Raw genomic sequence first — 17,843 nt, 5'->3', positions numbered from 1 at the left:
CCGCGGCCGGCCCCGGCCCGGCCCATCGGGAACGCCCCACCCCCGTCGCAGAGCCGGCCCCGCCTCTCCCTGCTCTCTCCGATAAAGTCCGCCACTTGGAGCGCGGTGCCGGGCACGTCTCGGCTGCGCGTCTGTGCCTGCTGCGGGTCCCTGTGCCTGCTGCGGAGAGGGAACGTAAAGAAGCACAGAATCACAGAATCACAGAAGAGACCTCCAAGATCATCCAGTCCATCCATCAACCCAGCCCCACCACTGTAACCACTAAACCGTGGGACCCAGCGCCAGATCCAGGCACCTTTTAAGGACTTCCGCGGGTCATGACTCCATCACCTCTCTAGGAAACCTGTTTCAGTACCTGACCACCCTAACAGCGAAAAACAGTTTTCTAACACCTAATCTGAATCTCCCATCTCAGCTAAAGGCCCTTGCAGCTAATCCTCTCCTGTAGGCATGGTAGAAGACACTGGTCCCTTCCTCACTAGACCTACTTCCTTTATAAAGAATAAAGCTGCGTGCTTTGTAAATTGCCTTTAGGTGCCCTTGGTACGATGGAGGAGCCACTTGCCAAGGGGCATGTGTTTCACTGGGTGCACACCAAGTCCCTTCTTCCCCACAGTAAGGGCTGGAAGTGGGGCAGGGAGATGAGGTTAACAACACTTTGTGGGAAAGCATGCTTGTACTGCAGTAGGAGTGGGTCACAGATTCAGCATTCCCACCCTCTCAGCATTTTGAGGGATGAGGGTAGGGAAAATACTTTCCTCCCTGGGTGGTGCAAACAAGACACAGGACTTAATGTAGCTTGGGAAGCTCTCAGCATCCTCAGGTCCCGGGAAGCCACACATGCTCAGGTGCCTTTTTAGATATGAATGGGCAGAGATACCCGAGGTGCCTTTCTTTTGTGTTGGGCTTCACAGATTGCTATTTTATTTGTATGATGGGAAGTGTGACTTCCAGCTCCCACAGACATGAAGTATGGATAGCCCACACCAGGACACAGGCTGCCTGTGGCCCACCGTGAGAGAAGGTCACTGCTTCCAGCCTCAGTCCTTCAGCTCAGGGCATCCCTCAAAAGCATGTCACAGTTAGGGAATGCTTCAAGGTTCGTGTATGCGCGTGTTCTGCAGTACTGTGCTCATTTGTCCCTTGCTCATTAGAAAAATAAATCAGTAGACCCGGATTATTGCCTCAAATCCTCTCCCAGGAAAGAAGGATGGGAGCAGAAAGTTTGTAGTTTGGCAGAACACATGATTGCAAAGAGGATTATGTTGGGTGAAAAGCAATACATTCCTGTGCTGATAAAAGGGGGATTAACTAGACCTGAAATTCGGCACAGATGTCTGGAGACAAGTCTGTAAAGCATCTCTCAGGCCAGATGTACTGGCAGACCTGCCAGTTCTGTTTACCAGAGGAGGTCTAAGCCAGGCTCCAGTGCCCAGGCTCTCTGTTCTCCAGATTGATCCCTCACCAGCTGTGGTGGTGCCAGTCATGGGAGGGAAAACTATTGTCATTTGGCGTGTGACTGACCCGTGGGAGGTGGCGCTGGCTGGTGCCTTGGTGGAAGCCCAGGGTGTAAGAGGGTTCAGAAAAAGTTTAGATCAGTCCTGCAGGCCGGATGCTCTGGTTGTTTCTCACCACAACAGCCTGGATGCAGCCTGCTGCTCGGGAAAGTGTCACCTGGGGAAAGCATTTGCAGCTTTGCCCTGTTTTTTATGTTCCTCCTTGGCTCACCCCACCAAGCCCTCGCCTTCCTTTATCTGTGCACACCGTGCCAGGCACAGGGCAGCGATTCCACACCGAGGTCCTGCCAAAGGAGGGACACCTGCAGGAGAGCTCAGGTTCGGGACGTTCCCTGCAGCAATGCTGCAATGCAAGCAAGGAAGGCGGCAATCGGATTTATTCCTCCCTGTGGCCTCGGTTGGCTGTGCCTCCCTTCTGGCTATAGCAGGGGAGGTGCTGCACCATGCCGTGCCAGCCCCGACCTGCCCTGGCAGAGACTTGCTGCAGGTGTTTTCCATTCCCAATCACAACATGCGTGTGCTGAGCACTCAGTTCCCCATTTCTACACGTGCCAGGAAAAAGAGAAGAAAGCTGACGTTCTAGAAACTCAGACTTTTTTGTGCCTCAGCTGGTGTTGGCAGTGAAATACCTTAAAATGAGGTTTCTTCAAAGTCAATGTTGTGTACCCGTGAGCAGTGGAGCGCCCTTCACCCTGCAAGCTACTGGGAGGTGGCTGGCTATCGGTGCTTGGTGGCTGTGCCGCCTCTCTCAGGGACACCTGCTGTTCACACAGCAGTGCCTGTACTGCTGGTGATGCTGAGCCCAGGTGCTCAGGCTGCCCAGCCCAACCAAAAATCTCTCCAAGGAGCAGAGAGCAAAAACTGGGAAATAGATGAAGAAGAAAGAGGATGTAGGGTTGGTTACTGCTGACTTCTGATCTGTCTTCTGAGCATCAGGGTGTTCCTCCTCATTGTGGCTTGGCTATTTTAGGAGATGTCTTCTGTCCTCTGAACTCCTGGGGGGCTTGTGAGTCCTCTGACTTGACTCAAATGACTCCACATGCTTTTGTAAAATATCTCATGATGTGCCAGGGTTCCTTCCTCTGTTTTTTTTAAAAACACATGCAGCTCTGATGTCTGCTGCTTAGACCATGGTTCTAGTAATGCCAGGGTGTGAGTTTGATCCCTGCAAAGGTCATTCACTTAAGGATTGGATTTGGTGATCCTTGTTCGTCTCTTCCAGCTCAGAATATTCTCTGAAAAGTTGCTTTTCCAACAGCTTATCACAAACAGTGTTGTGAGGTGACTTGAACACTTTTATGGCAAGAAATACTGTGACTAACATGGCTCTCCAGTCTGTAAGGGATGGAAAAGCCTAGAACCAAGTTCTGGAGTGTGGTGCTAAATTGAATCTACTGTTGGGCTGAGGCCAAGGGTTGGGGGACATGCAGTGGTCTATGGAGTGGGAAGTGGTTATAGGGGTCCCATTGGCTGTGCACTCCGTGGAACAGGGCCTGTGGAGCACTCCAGGAACCCCAGGGTGCAGGGCCAGAGAGGTAACGAGCATCTGGGGACAAAACAGACTTTGAACGTCTGCCCTGAATGGCAACTGCTTTCTCTGGATCCCAGCCACTCAGAGGAGTGTCAGTGCCAGCTCCTGCCTTCCTGGGAGCAGGTTTGAGGCATACACTGTCTGTGCTCTCTGGTCACCTCATGGGTTGCACCTCATGGGTGCAGTCAGCTATTACCGGTCCCAGGAAGCTGAGAACTCTAGGGGTTTTTTTTCCAGTGTGAGAATCATACTCTAGTAATCTACCCTACTAATCTGATCTACCCTCTACTACCATAACCTTCCAGGTTAGGGCTGGCAGGCATGGCTCCCAGGAGAGCCTGCCCTCTCTGCTCCTGTCTCACCAAGCCAAGAGTGCAATAGCCAAGAATTTCACAACGCCATGAGTACCCCCATCCTCCAGAAGACCATGTGTTTTGGCCTTTGCTGCTGCATTTTTCAATTGCCCTGACAAAAAGTGGGTGAAGTAGTTGGGTATGACCCTTTCAGGAAAAGCCATCATGCTCTCTCCCAGCAATCCAGGCACACACAGCCATGCTCGAGAGCTGTTGTTCCTTGGCCACGGCTCTGACATGTGCTGCCATGCAGGCTGAGGAAGGAGAGGGATTGTGACAGGCACTGGCATCTGGGAGAGGATCTGCTGCCTCTTGTCCTGTAGCAAAGAGGCTGTGGAGGAGGTGAGGGAAAAGGCACTTGAGAGAATGAAAATGCAGTGGGTAAAGCCGACAGCTGGCCACAGCTTTGTTGTCCCTTCAAAATATCACCTGTCTTTGCATCCTTCCTGGGGAAGCACCTGGGGCTGGCCTGGCTCTCCACATTTTCCTCAGCTGGCCTGGTACTCCTGCCAGTTAGCTGGAGAGAAGACAGAGCACCAAGCACCTGGGGGAGAGATGTGGAGCTGAGGACAGTGTGTTCCCTTGCTCCTGTAAAGATGCTGACCTGGGGTATCCCATGGACCACCCCCTCAAAGTCCTCTGGGACTTTTTTTTGCCTTCCTGCAATGTGGAGGCTCATCTCCCCGTCTCTCCCGTCACACAAGGAGGGGTGTGGATGCAGTGCTGCTCTGCTTGCCAGGGGCTGGCATGGAGGCCCAGCAGAGAGGCTCATGCTTGGACACTGCCCCAGCGGGACTAAAACAGTCTAGCTCTTTTAACGGGGCTTCCTTGCTTGCAAAGACTGGGTTTCACTGGGATTTCAACCACTGAGTCCTGGGGACCTCTCTGTGCCCCTTGCATGACCCTACCTTACCTACAGGGAGGAGGGTGGACGGTTATCCCACTTTGTGCCTGCCCAGAGGGCACGGAGCCATGAGGCAATGATCAAAGAGCAACACTTCAGCAGTTGCTTCCCACATGGCAGTTACCTCTTTTGGCAAGATGCTGACCCTCCGCAGATGCAGCTGAGGGGGAGAGCAGCAGCACAAGGACATCCCTTGGCGTGTGTGGCACTGATACTGCTCCTTCCAACAGCCCGAGTGCCCTGTGGCAGCAGCCGCAGTCGGTGCCGATCTCTGGGGCTGGGTTGTTGACCTGGAGCCTTCACCCCTGTGGGGTCGACCCGGCTGAGCTCCCTATCTTGGCAGCTGCACCTCGGCCGGTGCCGTTTGCCCCTGCTCTGATAGCAGCTCTGCCCCGTGAGCCTGGCTGCTTTTATCTGGGGGTCACGGCAGCTGCCACTGCGGCTGTGGCAGGGGGGCTGCGGGGCTGGGCCCCCCCAGCAAGTGTACAAACAAGCTCAGGATGTGAAAACAATGGCCAAGGACCTGCCTTTGAAAAGCAGAGGGATGCAGCGTGGCCACCCTGAGGCGCATCAAAGGCCCGTCACACGCTGCAGTGCCGAAAAAGCCCGTGCGTTTGATGGCTACCCACGGACTGGCCCCAGCACTAGGGGCCAAGGGTTTGAGTGAGGGGAACTGGAAAGAGAAAAGAAAGCAGTGGGGAGAGAACACAGGAGCTGGGACACAGTCATGTGGGTCTCTTCCTTGAAAACCTGGGCCTCTCGTGAATTCCCTTGGTCCGCTTTGTTCTGGCTCTTGCTGATCTGTATCTGGAGTGCAGAACACAGCCCCTCTTTCTCCTTCTTCTGTGCTCCTCCAGGCAGGCATTCCTGGTCACTGCTGTAAAGTGCTTCATGTGCAATTTTGCAAGCACTTCTCTTGAATCAACATTTGCCACGGCTGAGGCCTGTTCGGGTTTTTCCCTTCCGGACTTGGTGGTTGGAATCTTAGAAAGCCAGACATCCATCCACAGCTTGTGGTGTTTTGCTCAAGAAGCATATGTGGCCAGAAGGAAAGTTACTGTTACTTAACAGCCTTGGAAATAGCTCCATGCAATGCCTGGACAGAGCCATGAAAGGACATGGAGATAGGTGGGAGTGATCTGCTTCATATGCTGGACATGTATCTGCCTGGCTGGGTCCCGCAGTACCTGCTGTACCTCTCTAGCATGTCCTGGTCCTACAAGAGTCCCTGGCTGCTCACTCCTGTGCTCCCAAAAGGGCCTGGAAAGCCCGGGAAAGCCCGGGAAAGTTTTGTCTCTGATTTGCTCTGCAGCGTGTGCACACGCTGCTGCTTCTGGATGAAAGACAGCCCTGAGCCTGCTCAGTGGGAACCACCCTCTATGATAAGGGCACATGTTGACTTAGAGATTAGAACTGTCCACTGCTTTGTTTTTTCATAATGTGCATTTATTGGCATCAGAGCAGTGCAAAGGACAAAGGGAAAGCACTACATAAAAAAGCCTGCAGAGTACCCTATGCAGCATTGCAGTCTCTGAGAGGAAAAAGGTGTTCCTAGGAGGGCTGGATGATAGTTTTGGTTTTGGGAAGGGGCTGCAGCCTGCAGGTGCTGGCCCCAGGCATGTGGAAGCAGCAGGAAATGCGGTGCCTCCTCTGTGGATTTGTGATTGAGGGATCTCATGGCCCTTCTTCTCTTGATGCCATTGTCAGGGTAATTAAATGCTCCCAGGCAGGTGCTAGAGCCTTTTGCAAACTGAGAATTGGCTTTGTCTTGTTGACTTGCTGGAAATACCTTGTTTTAGGGTGGATTAATCTCTCATAGCAATATCTGAAAGCAAAGAGGGGGTTTTAATTGGGGTGGGATTAGCACAATGGGGCTGAACAAGGAGAGCAGGAGCTTTCTCACTACCTGCTAATTGCCTCTTCTCTGCACTGGTGGCAGCTGCAACACCTGCCCCCAGCTGCTGTGTGCCTTGTAGGTTTATTTATGGAGCAGTGAGATGTGATGCTCAAACCGGGGTACCTGAATTTGTCTCTGGCAGCCAGGGATGGGATGCTTTCATCACTCAGGTGCTTGACACGGCTCTGGGGGGCTCATGCCTTTCTCTTGGGCTGTTGTGGGGTCCCAGGGGCTGAGCTGAAACCCATGGGCTGCAGTTTGCAGCTAGCCCCCACTGCCAGGCACGGGCAGGCAACAGACATGGCAGATATAAATATGACCATGGAATTGTTTTCCCTGGGACAAGAGAAGCAGATCAGTGCCTCAAGGGCAAATCCGCGGGGAGGTGTGTGCTTGACATTCCCAGCTCTTGTAACGAGATAAGCAGCCCGTGCCTCAGCCAAATTGCTGACCTTCCCAGCCTGCTGGTCTGCCCTGCAACAGCCTCCTGTCCCTGGCAGGCACTGTCCCCCCAGGTCCCCTTCAAGGGCAAATTTCCACGGTGGGCTATGAGGAGGAAAAACTTTGCCTGTCCGCCTCTGTCTTGGCTCAGTGGGAAAAGCTAGTTTTACCCTAGGGGAAAGAAAAATCAGTTTGTGTTTTTGTCTTGATGTGGCCTGAGAGTCAAAGTCTTTCCTGCAGCTAGAAAAACTCTCTGGTCCAACTAATGAAAACAACTTCCCCTGCTCTCTTCCCTACACCTCCAGTGAGCAGTGGGCTGTATTTGGTTTTAGCTCCTGACTTTTAGTCATCTGTGGTCTGTGAAGGAATGGTCAGCAGGGACTGTTTCCAGCACCGGCCTCTCCTTTAGCTCTGCTTGGCTCAGTATGTCCACGAGAACTGCCCCGGGGGCTGCTGAACCCTCTGTGCCAGTGCAGCCAGCCTCTGTGGCTCCCTCATTACCTTCATGCCATCGCAGAATTTGCTTGGTGTCATTACTCTTCTCTGGAGAAAGCACCTTTCTTTGCCTGAGCATGTCCCGGTGGCTTTCATGGCAGATGTCAATTTGGAGGTTTTATTTATTACTCAGTGATACAAAAATGGCAAAGGGGCCCAGGGTGATGTGCACCTCTCCCAGTGCTGCTCCAGTCCTCCCTTTTCTTCCTCACCATTGGAAACTGGGACTGAAAGACCTTGGCTCTTTGCTTTATCCCACAGCAGGGACTTCGGGAAGAAGTACACCCAGGAGAGAGGCTTGTCCAGGGCTGAGTATTGCGTGGCTGTCAGCAAGAGCTGGTGATGCCAGGCCCCCACCACCTTCTGCCTCAGCTCCCTGCACCCTATAGGGTGCTGTGCTCACAGGTGTGGATGCCAGCCAGGTGCACAAACCCATGTGTCCCACACATGTACATCACAAGTTTGGGCACACACACGTGTACATGCACATGTCTGCCCCTACCCACACATGCACCCAACATGAGTGTGCCCACACCGCTCCAGGCATGTCCCTCTCATCCCTCTGCCTCCTTGCCTGCCAAAGCAGGCGGGAGCAGGCAGCAGGTGGGAGTGCTTGCCCAGCATCCTGCTGTGGACCTGGCACTGGCAGAGGTGACAGGAAGGAAAGGTGTTTTTCTTGCTTCCCACTGAGCTGCACTTGGGATGCTTTCCCACCTGCACTGGGAGGCAGAATCACTCAGGGACAGCTGAAGAAGTCCCACTGAGGGCTGAAGGCTTTCCCTGAGCAGGTGGGACTATTCCTTATGCCTGACTCGAGTGGTTGTGGGTGACCCCATGGTGTGGCCAGGGCTGGTGGGTGGGGTCATGGAGCTGGGAAGGCTCAGGGTCATCCCTTCCACAAACACACCATGTCTCTCCTGGCTCTCTGGGAAAATATTTGTCCATCTGACTTTTTAAAGCCTCAGCATTTTCACCTGCGAGCTTCTTGCAACCCAGACGAGTATGAAAATAAAGTTCCTGACCAAAGCAAACGCTCACAGCCCACTCAGAGGGTGTGTTAACCTCGTCATTTACCAAAAGCAAACATCAGCAGTGACGTGGCTATTTTAGGTAGCTGTGGCAGAAAAAGGCCCCTCTGTTTTTCAAACAAGGTGCCTTTTCATTCAGAGGTTGGGGGCGGCTCTAAGAAACCGGTGGCATGTCACTGGGACACCCACTGGGAATGCAGATGTTACCTTACGGCAGGAAAATACTTCTTTGCATCCAAAGCCCTGGAGCAGGCAGGAAGCAGCTCCCAGGAGTGTTGACCGTGGTATTTCCGCAGGATCCCCCCAGCTGGGATGGGACCGCTGGCCGTTTGTTCATCCCCTTTGAAGGACACAAAGCCCTCACCACGCTGAGCCCCACAGCTTGGTCACTTCCCTTCTGGCCCAGTGCAACGCCATCAGACGTGGAGCTGCTGGGAGGAAAAGCAAACAGAAAGGGGGCCAGAAGAGCTGGACAGAAGATGGGGGTGTTATCAGGTACCCCATCTGTGAGACTCTGTTGAAATGGGAGGAGAAGGCTGGGGTCATCAAAGCTGCTCTGATGGCCTCGATCCAGATCATAGGAAGGTTTCATCCAGCTTCTGTTGGGCTTCCTTCATCTCATGGTGGGCTCCCCTTCCTCCCAAAATCAGGGACAGGCCCCTCCATCCTCTTCTCTGTCTGGTGGATGACCTGCAGAATACTGGGCATTGCAAAGGGCAGCCCCCTTCCCTGAGGAGCCCCTTTGGCCATCTGTGGGGCCAGTGGGCCCTTGGGTGGGCCAGTACCCCAGGAATGGTTTTAAGTGTGGTTGAGGCTACGGCACGGGCGATAAGCCAGCCTGTGGGGAAGAGCTGTTCCACTCTTGGGGGCACACCCATCCCAGCTCATCGCAGCTTTTATGCACTCTACAAGATCCTAGATAGTATAGAAAGTCACATACATATTTATAGATGTGTGTGCATATGTTATGTGTGGTTTTTCTATGAATATATGCACTTTGTCAAATGATCTCAGCAGTTTTGGGAAGAGGTGTCTTGCTGACCTGAACTGCAGCTGGGCTGCTGAGGGTTCACAAGCCAGTTCCCTGTGGCATGACCCCTTTAGGTGCTGTGGGACAGACACAGTGATGTCCTGGTTTTGTCAATGTCTCACTTCTCTTCCCAGCCTGGCAGCATGGGAACCTAGTCCGGGTGGCACCCAGACCTGTACAGGAGGGGACAGGAGAGTTCCTCGGGATGTTGCCAGGGCTGTGCACAGGAGCTGGTCCCTCAGCTATGGCTGAGCAGCGTTTCTGAGAGCTGTAGCATGGAGCGATTTTGCCCACTCACTCTCTGCAGCACTTCTGCTTCTTGAGGTTAGACATCCGGGGCTGGCTTTTCTGTGAAACAGTGAGCTGTTCTGGTTAGCAAAAATCCCCAGCTCTGCCCTGTGCTTCCCCCAAGTGCCGCAGTCTGCTGCTCTCACCCCACCATTGCTGTCCCACGGCCTCCTCCTGCGAGTGTCCCATCACCCATGCCGGGCAGGAGACTTGGGGGCTGGGGTCTCTAACAGGAATGATTCTTATGGCCTCGTGCTGGGAAAAGGGGATTTTCCCTGCCCAGAAGGGGAAGCTGTGGCTGGAAGGACTCCTACCTGAAACCTCTCTCAGGCCAGCATTTTTCCTGGTGACCTTGAGGCAGAGATTGGAGGCATCCAGCTGGCTCCCAGGGCAGTATCCCCGCCATCTGAAAGGGCATCTTGGTCTGTAAAGAACACCTGGCATGGATCTTTCCCCAGGCACCACAGCATTGAGAGACTAAGCCCTCTACACCCTGATGCTGCAGGACTCATGCCCATTTTACAGCTGAGGAAGCTGAGGTGTGGTGGGGTCCCTGTCTCTGCCTTGCAGCAAGCTCGTGATGCAGCCCTGTGGATTTGCAGGGCACTGGGAACTGTTTTCCAGTGGCAGAGGACTGGAAAGGGGAAGATTTGTGGAGGGTTGTTGCTCTGCCAGGGGGCCCACACTTTCTCCCACCCAGCTGTGCTGTCGGGGCAGCCAGGGAACCTTCACCTGCCCAGAGAAGGGACCCAGTAGGGACTCACACCCCTGCAGTAGCCCCCCTGCCCTCATCACCCACTGCTCCCTTCTGCCCATGTCTCCCAGGAACTGTGGCTCCCACCCCTCCAGCTACCTCCTAGGGCAATCAGTGGGCAACACATGGGCCTTATCTGTGGGCCAGCTGTGGGAAGGGCTCCCTGCCAGCCCTATTAGTGGGGTGGCTCCAGACCTGGGGCTGAGGGGAGCCAGCCCCATGCCTGCTGTGCTGGGGCCAGGGATGGGGACACTGTCACTGCCCCACACTGACCATTGCAGGAGGATGCTCAAGGTTCTGGGGCCCCTCTCCAGCCTGGTGGCCAGTGTTGCTGTGACACTGATAGATTTGCAGGGCTCCAGCCAAGGCCGTTGAGCTGGGCAGTTGTGGATTGTGTTGGAATGCTGAAGGCAGATGGTGGCAGGAGCGTCACTACTGCCAGTGGGACCCACACTCCTCATCCACTTCCACCAAACTCTCAGCAGCAATTTCCTCACCAGGGAGATGCCTGCAGGGCTCAGGGGGTTCAAAAGGGCCAGCACCCTGGAAAAAGCTTTCCTGCCCCATCACAAGTGTAACAGACCTTTGTGTTTTATTTATTTCTCAAGTTGTGTCCACCTTCCTGTTCCCAGTAGCTCGGCAGGATGCTGCTGGAAAAGTGGGGATTCTCTCTCCTAAACCCCAGGAATGTGGGGAACAGGGTCATCTGTGGCCATGCAGAGCATGGGCACCCCTTTGAAGAGGTGCCTGTGGAGTGTAATTTTCCCCAGAGGTGGATCCAGACATCCCCCATGCTATGGGGTGCCAATGCTCTCAGGGGGCTGGTCCTGTCTGGCACAGGGACTGGGCAGAGCATGGGAGGTCCCCCGGGAGAGGGAGCATCCTGACTGCTCTGTCCCACTGAGCAGGGTCTGTCCCTTTGTGTCCTGGGACAGCAGTGACCATGAATCACCAAAAGCTCAGGGTGCAGATCTTTGTTCTCCACTTGTCTGGCTGGACCACAGCCTGAACTGGGTGTGGGGTTCTCACTCCCCAGTATCCCAATCATCCACCATGGCCTCAGGCTCTGGGTGGGAAAGGAGAGTATGAGAAGGAATGTGTCTTGGTCTCCTACCAGCTCCTACCAAGGATATAAATGAGGAGTTTTCTTCCCTGCCATGTCCTGGCCATAAGGAGGCTGGTGATGGTCAGCTGGGAGCCTGCTGTGCCCACTGAGGTCAGCCCCTCTGGCCATAGCCACAGGGAATTAGAGATGGGTGGAAAACTGTCTAAACCCCATACAAATATTTGCATTTTAAGGGCTTTTCCAAGTATTGGGGAATGCTGACACAGCAGCAGTGTGGGTGATGCTGGCATGCTGAGAGGGTCTGCTTGGCTTTTTTTTTTTTTTTTTTTTTTTTTTTGGGGGGGGGGCAGGGGGCAGGATTTCCATGGTCAAAAGTTTTGTTTAAAATTAAAAAAAAAAAAAAAAGCTAAATGAGCAAATGGGGAGAATTTCCAGCACTGCTGCAGGTTTCTCTGCCAGCTCCTTGTGGCCACCCTGATGCTGAGTGGACCACAAACCTTCAAACCACCCCTTGCCCAGGGCTGGTGGGTGTATGGCTCCCATCTCGGTGTTCCTTTTTCCTTCTCTGCTGAAAGGATTTTTGGCAGGAAAGGGAATCCCTGTGGCTGCTCTGCCCTGGAGTATCCTGAAGGTCTGGGGCTGAGGTAGAACTGGTGGGAGCTTGACCCATCTGTTGCCTGCCAAGGCCATGCCAGGGGATGCTCACCTGCCAGCTCTGGCCATGGTAGCAGCCTGTGTGGAGAAGGCTGACTGGGGGACAAGAGTGCCTGTGAACCGTGATGGCTTCAGGACCATACATCCCAGATATAGATAGGGGCTGGAATAAGGGAGAAGGTGGAGGGACTCTGGGCTATTCCATCCCACTGCATTCCCCCTCTCCACACCCATTTCTACCATCTCCTGGGGCAGGTTGAAGCAAGCAAGTCACAGGCACGTCCTGTCCTGCTGGTGCAGGGAGGGCTCAGCACCTTGGGCTACAGGGGCAAGAGCCCTCCATGTCCCCAGGGGACAGCTCTGGGGTGACACTCAGACCCCCAGTACACTGTCCCCAGCAGAGCCGTGTGTGGGTGTGTCCTGGCCCCATGCAGGGTGGTCTTGGGCAGGGTGATGGGGCTGGGGGCTTGATGCAGGTAGGTCAGTGCTGTGGGTGTCACTGGCGCCTCCAGCCCCAGTGGGGATGCAGAGGGGAGTGTGTGCAGCAGTGGAGCCCTCCTTGCACATGTGTGCACGTGTGCTGGGACTCATGCAGAGCATCAATGTGTGGGGCTGCCCTCTGCTCTGGGCTTGGGGCTCACCCACGTTCTCCATCCCCCTCATGGGCTGGCAGGTTGCTCCATGCCCCACAGTTGTGCCTTGCACCTCGGGGTGTGCTGTGCTTGGGGAATGCAGGGGACCAGGGCTCATTCAGGCTCAGGTACTACCTGAGTAGCAAGAAGGATCAGCATGGTGCTGCCGCAGAGAGTCAGGGACAACCAGGCACAGGTGTGGCATCAGCATGTGCCCCCGTGCAGTGGGCACCCATGGGTGGTGCTGGCCCTGGGGCGACACCAGGCAGGGGAAGAGGCTCCTGCACATGCATGGGCAGTGCAGCACGTGTGACTGTGTGCTGGGGCTGGGCTCTGCTTCCCTGGGCTCTGCTTCCCCTGCCAGGGATACGTGCAGATCATCCCAGTGCTGATGCACAGGGGGCTGAGCACCCGGTGGATGAGCAGGACAGCAGGACTGCCATCACATATTCTGCAGTGACCATCACATAAAGGCCTGCACAGCACATGTCACAGGAGCTGATGTGTTTCTTCAGCCATAGGCAAAGCTGGTGATACAGGTGTGCTGGGGGGGGACCCCCCATCGGTCCCATGCACGCCGTGGGGCCAGGAGCTTGTGCAAGGTGTGGGTAAGTGTGTGTGTGAGTGTGAGTGCAGAGGGCTGGGTGTGAAGCATGCAGCGTGCCAGGTCAGGTTACAGCATATAGGGCAGAAAAAGGGCATGTACGGTGTGTAGGGACAGGGATATGGGGCTTGGTTAATGGGGCTGAGAGAAGGGGAGGGACAAGTGTGCACAGCACCTTGGATATCACAGAGTCCTCACAGGACTCCCTCCTCGGCCATCCCATTCCCACACAACTGAAGCATGCACGCCCATTCCCTCCCCCCAGCCCCTCCCCACCATCCCATTCTCGTGACAACAGCAGCATCCTGCTCCTAGGGCAAGGTGCAGAGCACCTGTCTGGGGTCCTGGTGCCACTCGGGCTGCAGCAGAAGCCCCCTACCAGAGGGGCAAAGGGTGGCGGTTCCAAGGAGACCCAGTATAGACCAGAACTCATTTTCCTTGAAGGGTTGGGAGAACACCCGGAGCCGTGGACACCCCTGGGACCCATGAGGATTCCGGGATCCATAAGACAAGGGTACACTGCTCCTCCTGCCTAAGCCCCCAGCTCCCCACTCAGATTGTTCCCTCCAGCCCTCTCTTCCCCTCCCCAGGCCGGGGGGCCGCTGCTGTCCCGAGGCCGGCTCTGAGCGCTGGACCAGCCCTGCCCTCTAGTGCCGTGGGAGCTGCTCCGTGCGGCGCTCAGCCCCGGGCTCCTCGGAGCTGAGCCACCCAAAGTCCTCCCAGAGCCCGCAGAGCAGGGCAGGAGCTGACAGGCTTCCCACCGCCCGCGGCACCGCCTCCCACCCCGACACTGCTGCTGAGGGGACATGAGGACACGTCGCGACCCTCCATGGCACCACCAGCGCACGTCCGGGCTAGCCGAGGGCGCAGCCGCTGTGTCACCCCAGCACAGGTGCCCTGCGCCGCAGGCCTTGGGGACGCGCAGGCGTGCCGGTACGGGTGACAGCTGCCTTCCCCGGCACGCCGGGTCGATAACCTGGTGGCCAAAGCACTCGGTGGGCCGGGACGGCGTGGGGCCACGCCAATGGGTGCCCGCAGCTGCGGGAGAGGGAGGGAAGCTCTGGAAGCTCTGGTTAAACTGGAACGAGGCGCGGCATCGTCCCGCGGTCCCTGCCCTGGGGACTCTGACCCCGTGGGCCGGCGAGGGGAGCCGAGGCGGGCGGTGACGAGCGGCCTCACAGCCACTGGGACGGAGCCAGCGAGGAGCCGAACGGGATGGATCCCACTTTGGAGCTGGCAGATGACCCCAGGTGAGTGCTGGAGACCCCCGTGCCGCTTTGCAGCCGGGCAAATCCAACCTGTAGGATCTGAACTTTGGATGATGCATTCCCTCTGTAAAGGAAGGGAGGCGCTTGGTGGTGAGGGAAGCCAGCCAGGGGACTGCTCGGACCCTGCGGGGCTGCGTGTCCCCGTGTCCCTGCGGCCCTGTGCAGCACTCCCGTTCTGCTCCGCAGGTTCTCCCGCCCTTTGGTGGAGATGCTGATCAGGAATTTCAGCGTGCCGGCAGCCTGCTTCTCCCTGCCGCCCACCTCCCGGCAGCTGCTGCACCGTAGGTGGGGGGACAGGGTGGGGAGGATCCTATTGTCGCTGGCGGGAGCAGGACAGGGATGAAGGTGGTAGGGTGGCAAGTGCAGGTATGGAGCAGCCCCGCATGTCAGAAACTGGGCTGCTGCCAGGGGTCTTAGCCTCCCATTTCATAGTCCTACCTGCAGGGACAGGGACAGCCCAGGAAGGGCCAGCACTCGGGCAGGTGTCATGGGAGCAGTGGCACAGAAGGGTCAGCTGTGGCACAGACTGGCATGTACAGGGCGTGGCACAGGGTTTCCTAAACCTGTGGAGTGGTGGGTCGTGGGGCAGCTTGCTGCAGTAGGGGCCCAGGGGGGACTGGACAGGGTGCAGACAGCTTCTCACCCCCCCGGCAGAGCTGGACATGGCCCAACTCATCATCCTGGGCCTCTGCACCATCATGACCCTGCTGTCGGTTGTGATCTACGTGGAAGAGGTTTCATATCTCTTCCGCAAGGTCCGCTGCCCTATCAAGATGAAGACCCTCTGCTGGAGCAGCTCAGCCCCTACGGTGAGCTGGGCTGTGGGGGTGCTGGGGGGCAGCACCCTGGGGGGCCAGGGCCACCCCAGGGGTGCCAGCCCACAGGAGGAGGGATTGTCAGGGTGCCAAGCTCACGTGTCTGTCCCCCAGGTTGTGTCAGTGGTCAGCTGCTTTGGCCTGTGGTTCCCGCGCTCCATGATGGTGGTGGAGATGGCTACCACGGCGTGAGTATCACCCCCCCGGGACAGAGCACCGTGGAGCCCACAGGGCTTGACCTGCCTTCCTCCTCCTCCCCAGGTACTTTGCTGTCTGCTTCTACCTGCTGATGCTGGTCATGGTGGAGGGCTTTGGGGGGAAGGAGGCGCTGCTCAGCACCCTGAAGGATGTGCCCATGGTGGTCAGCACTGGGCCCTGCTGCTGCTGCTGCCCCTGCCTACCCCGAATCACCATGAGCAGGTGAGGGGGAGCTGGGATAAACCTCTACCCCTGGAGGGCTTTCACCCCCTGCTTCCACTGGACTGGAAGAAAAGTCCCTGGGAAGGGACTTGGGGACCTCAGAGTGCTACCAGTTTCTCTCACTATGCCAGGAAAAAGCTTAAATTGATGATCCTGGGGACTGTCCAGTATACCTTCTTCAGGGCAGTCGCTGTCTTCCTGGGGCTGATCCTGGCTGCCGATGGGAATTACAACCCTGCTGACGTGAGTGCCAGAGCACAGGGATGGGCAGGTTGATGACCTAGACAGGAAGCCTCCACCTGAGCTTTTTCAGCCCAGTAATGTTTTCTGTGCGTGTCTCTCAGATTTCAGAACACAGCGTGGCCCTCTGGATCAACACCTTGGTTGGTGTCTCCACCCTCTTTGGGCTGTGGGCCCTGGGCATCCTCTTCCGGCAGGCCCGGCTGCACCTGGCTGAGCAGAACATGCAGGCCAAGTTCACCTGTTTCCAGGTGAGCCCCTGTCCTGCCCACCTCCCTCCCAGGTGAGGGGCTCCTGCAGCACAGATGGGGTGAGGCAGGATGAGGGAAGATGAGGCAGGAGCCACTGCTGGGCGAGAGCCCCGCTGGCTGCAGGACAGTGGGGAAGGTGAAGGCCGGGAGCCAGGCATTGGCACAGCCCTCACCACTGGGGTGTTGGTGCTCGCAGATCCTGCTCCTCCTGACGGCGCTCCAGCCTGCCATCTTCAGCATCCTGGCCAACAACGGCAGCATCGCCTGCTCACCGCCCTTCTCCTCCAAGGCCCGGTCACAGCGTAAGTCGGGAGATGAGAGAGCAGCCCCTCCATCACGTGGCATGGCATGGCATGGGGGGTGGGCATGGTGGGTGAAGGCAGCTTCAAATGACCCTTCTCCTATTCCAGAGATGCACGTGCAGCTGTTGATCCCACAGACCTTCATCCTGGTGGTCCTGACACGGATGTACTACCGCAAGCAGGATGACAAGCCGGGCTACCAGCCCGTCAGCTTTGGACCGGCAGGCACCAATGCCACAGAGTGAGCAGGAGGGAGAAACTGGGGTGCCCAGGGGCAGAGTGGGGTGAGGGGCTGGTCTACCCTACACAACCTTCTCCTCCTCCCCTGACCCTGGGGAGCTGCTGGCTGCAGAAGAGGCAGAAGGGGAAAGATCATCTTGGGACAGAACAAAAAGGTCTGAAAGCTAAAGGCCACAAGCCAAGGAGGTCCATGGAGCCACCTCCAGCCCAGAGGCTCTTGTCTAGCACTGAGTAAAGATAATTTTTTACTGGAGTCTTGGATTGGTGACTGGGTTCATATTATCTCTGCCTAGGCTGGGTGGGAGATTACTCCATTCAGGGGGAGAAGGATGGAGGCCAGACTAACACAGCCATGGCATGGACTGTCACAAGATGCCCAACATCCAGCTGTGACACTGAGCTCTGGGTGCTGCTGGCTGGGGTCCCACAGCCAAGGCAAGCCCAGGCCAATGGGGATTTCTCCCAAGGCGTCAGGATGCCTTGTCCCCTGTCCCTGGGGCTTGTTCTCCATGGCACGGGCTGCTCCTGAAAGCACACAGGGAGCATCTACACCTGGCAGTCAGGTGCCAGGCAAAGGAAGTAGCCTTGAAGCACCTTTGTAACACTGGCAATTAGTTAATGCTGCCTTAACCAGCCTTGGTCCAGTACCAGTATCTGCTCTAGACATGGGGATGGACATCTGGAGCAATGACAATTTGCAGAAACCACTGGGTAATCTTTCGACCCCAAGTGTTCATTACAGACATCAGAAGCACAATGCAGACCATGGTTTCAAATGAGCAGATAAAATGTTAAAAAGTTGCAGCACTCTCCAATGCTCTTCCTTCTACCACCATCCCTGGTACCTCTCAGTTCTGTCCTGTTGCTGCTGTTCTCTGCCATCTGAAAATCCTTTCCCAGGGGCTCACACCTGAGATCTACAGAAGAAGTGAAATAGACCTGTTTCACATGAGTAGATGCCTCTAGAGGAGGACTCCAGAGAGTCCTCACTGCATACTAGTAATGTTTTGTTTTTGCACTGCACCTTTTACTTCATGTCTCTTCTGGATGCTTCTTTTGAAGAGTGAGGGATGGCTTAGAGGTATGAAGGACAGCCCTGAAGCAGCAGCACTG

General features: G+C 56.1%; 1 protein-coding gene across 1 annotated transcript; it reads left to right on the top strand.

The window, feature by feature from the left end:
- The first annotated feature begins 14,165 nt into the window (after window positions 1–14,165).
- SLC51A (solute carrier family 51 member A) lies at window positions 14,166–16,983 on the top strand. The gene is made up of 9 exons (XM_066193372.1): window positions 14,166–14,444; window positions 14,649–14,743; window positions 15,117–15,271; window positions 15,392–15,465; window positions 15,539–15,697; window positions 15,829–15,940; window positions 16,042–16,188; window positions 16,385–16,490; window positions 16,599–16,983. The coding sequence occupies exons 1-9, from the start codon at window positions 14,410–14,412 to the stop codon at window positions 16,733–16,735; spliced, it is 1,020 nt and encodes a 339-aa protein (XP_066049469.1). The 5' UTR covers window positions 14,166–14,409; the 3' UTR covers window positions 16,736–16,983.
- Window positions 16,984–17,843: the final 860 nt, after the last annotated feature.

Source organism: Chamaea fasciata, unplaced genomic scaffold, assembly GCF_029207755.1.
Source record: "Chamaea fasciata isolate MVZ Bird 193981 ecotype frontalis unplaced genomic scaffold, bChaFas1.0.hap1 SCAF_11, whole genome shotgun sequence".
Classification (NCBI taxonomy): domain Eukaryota; kingdom Metazoa; phylum Chordata; class Aves; order Passeriformes; family Sylviidae; genus Chamaea; species Chamaea fasciata.
This window is presented reverse-complemented; position numbering and strand designations above follow the sequence as displayed.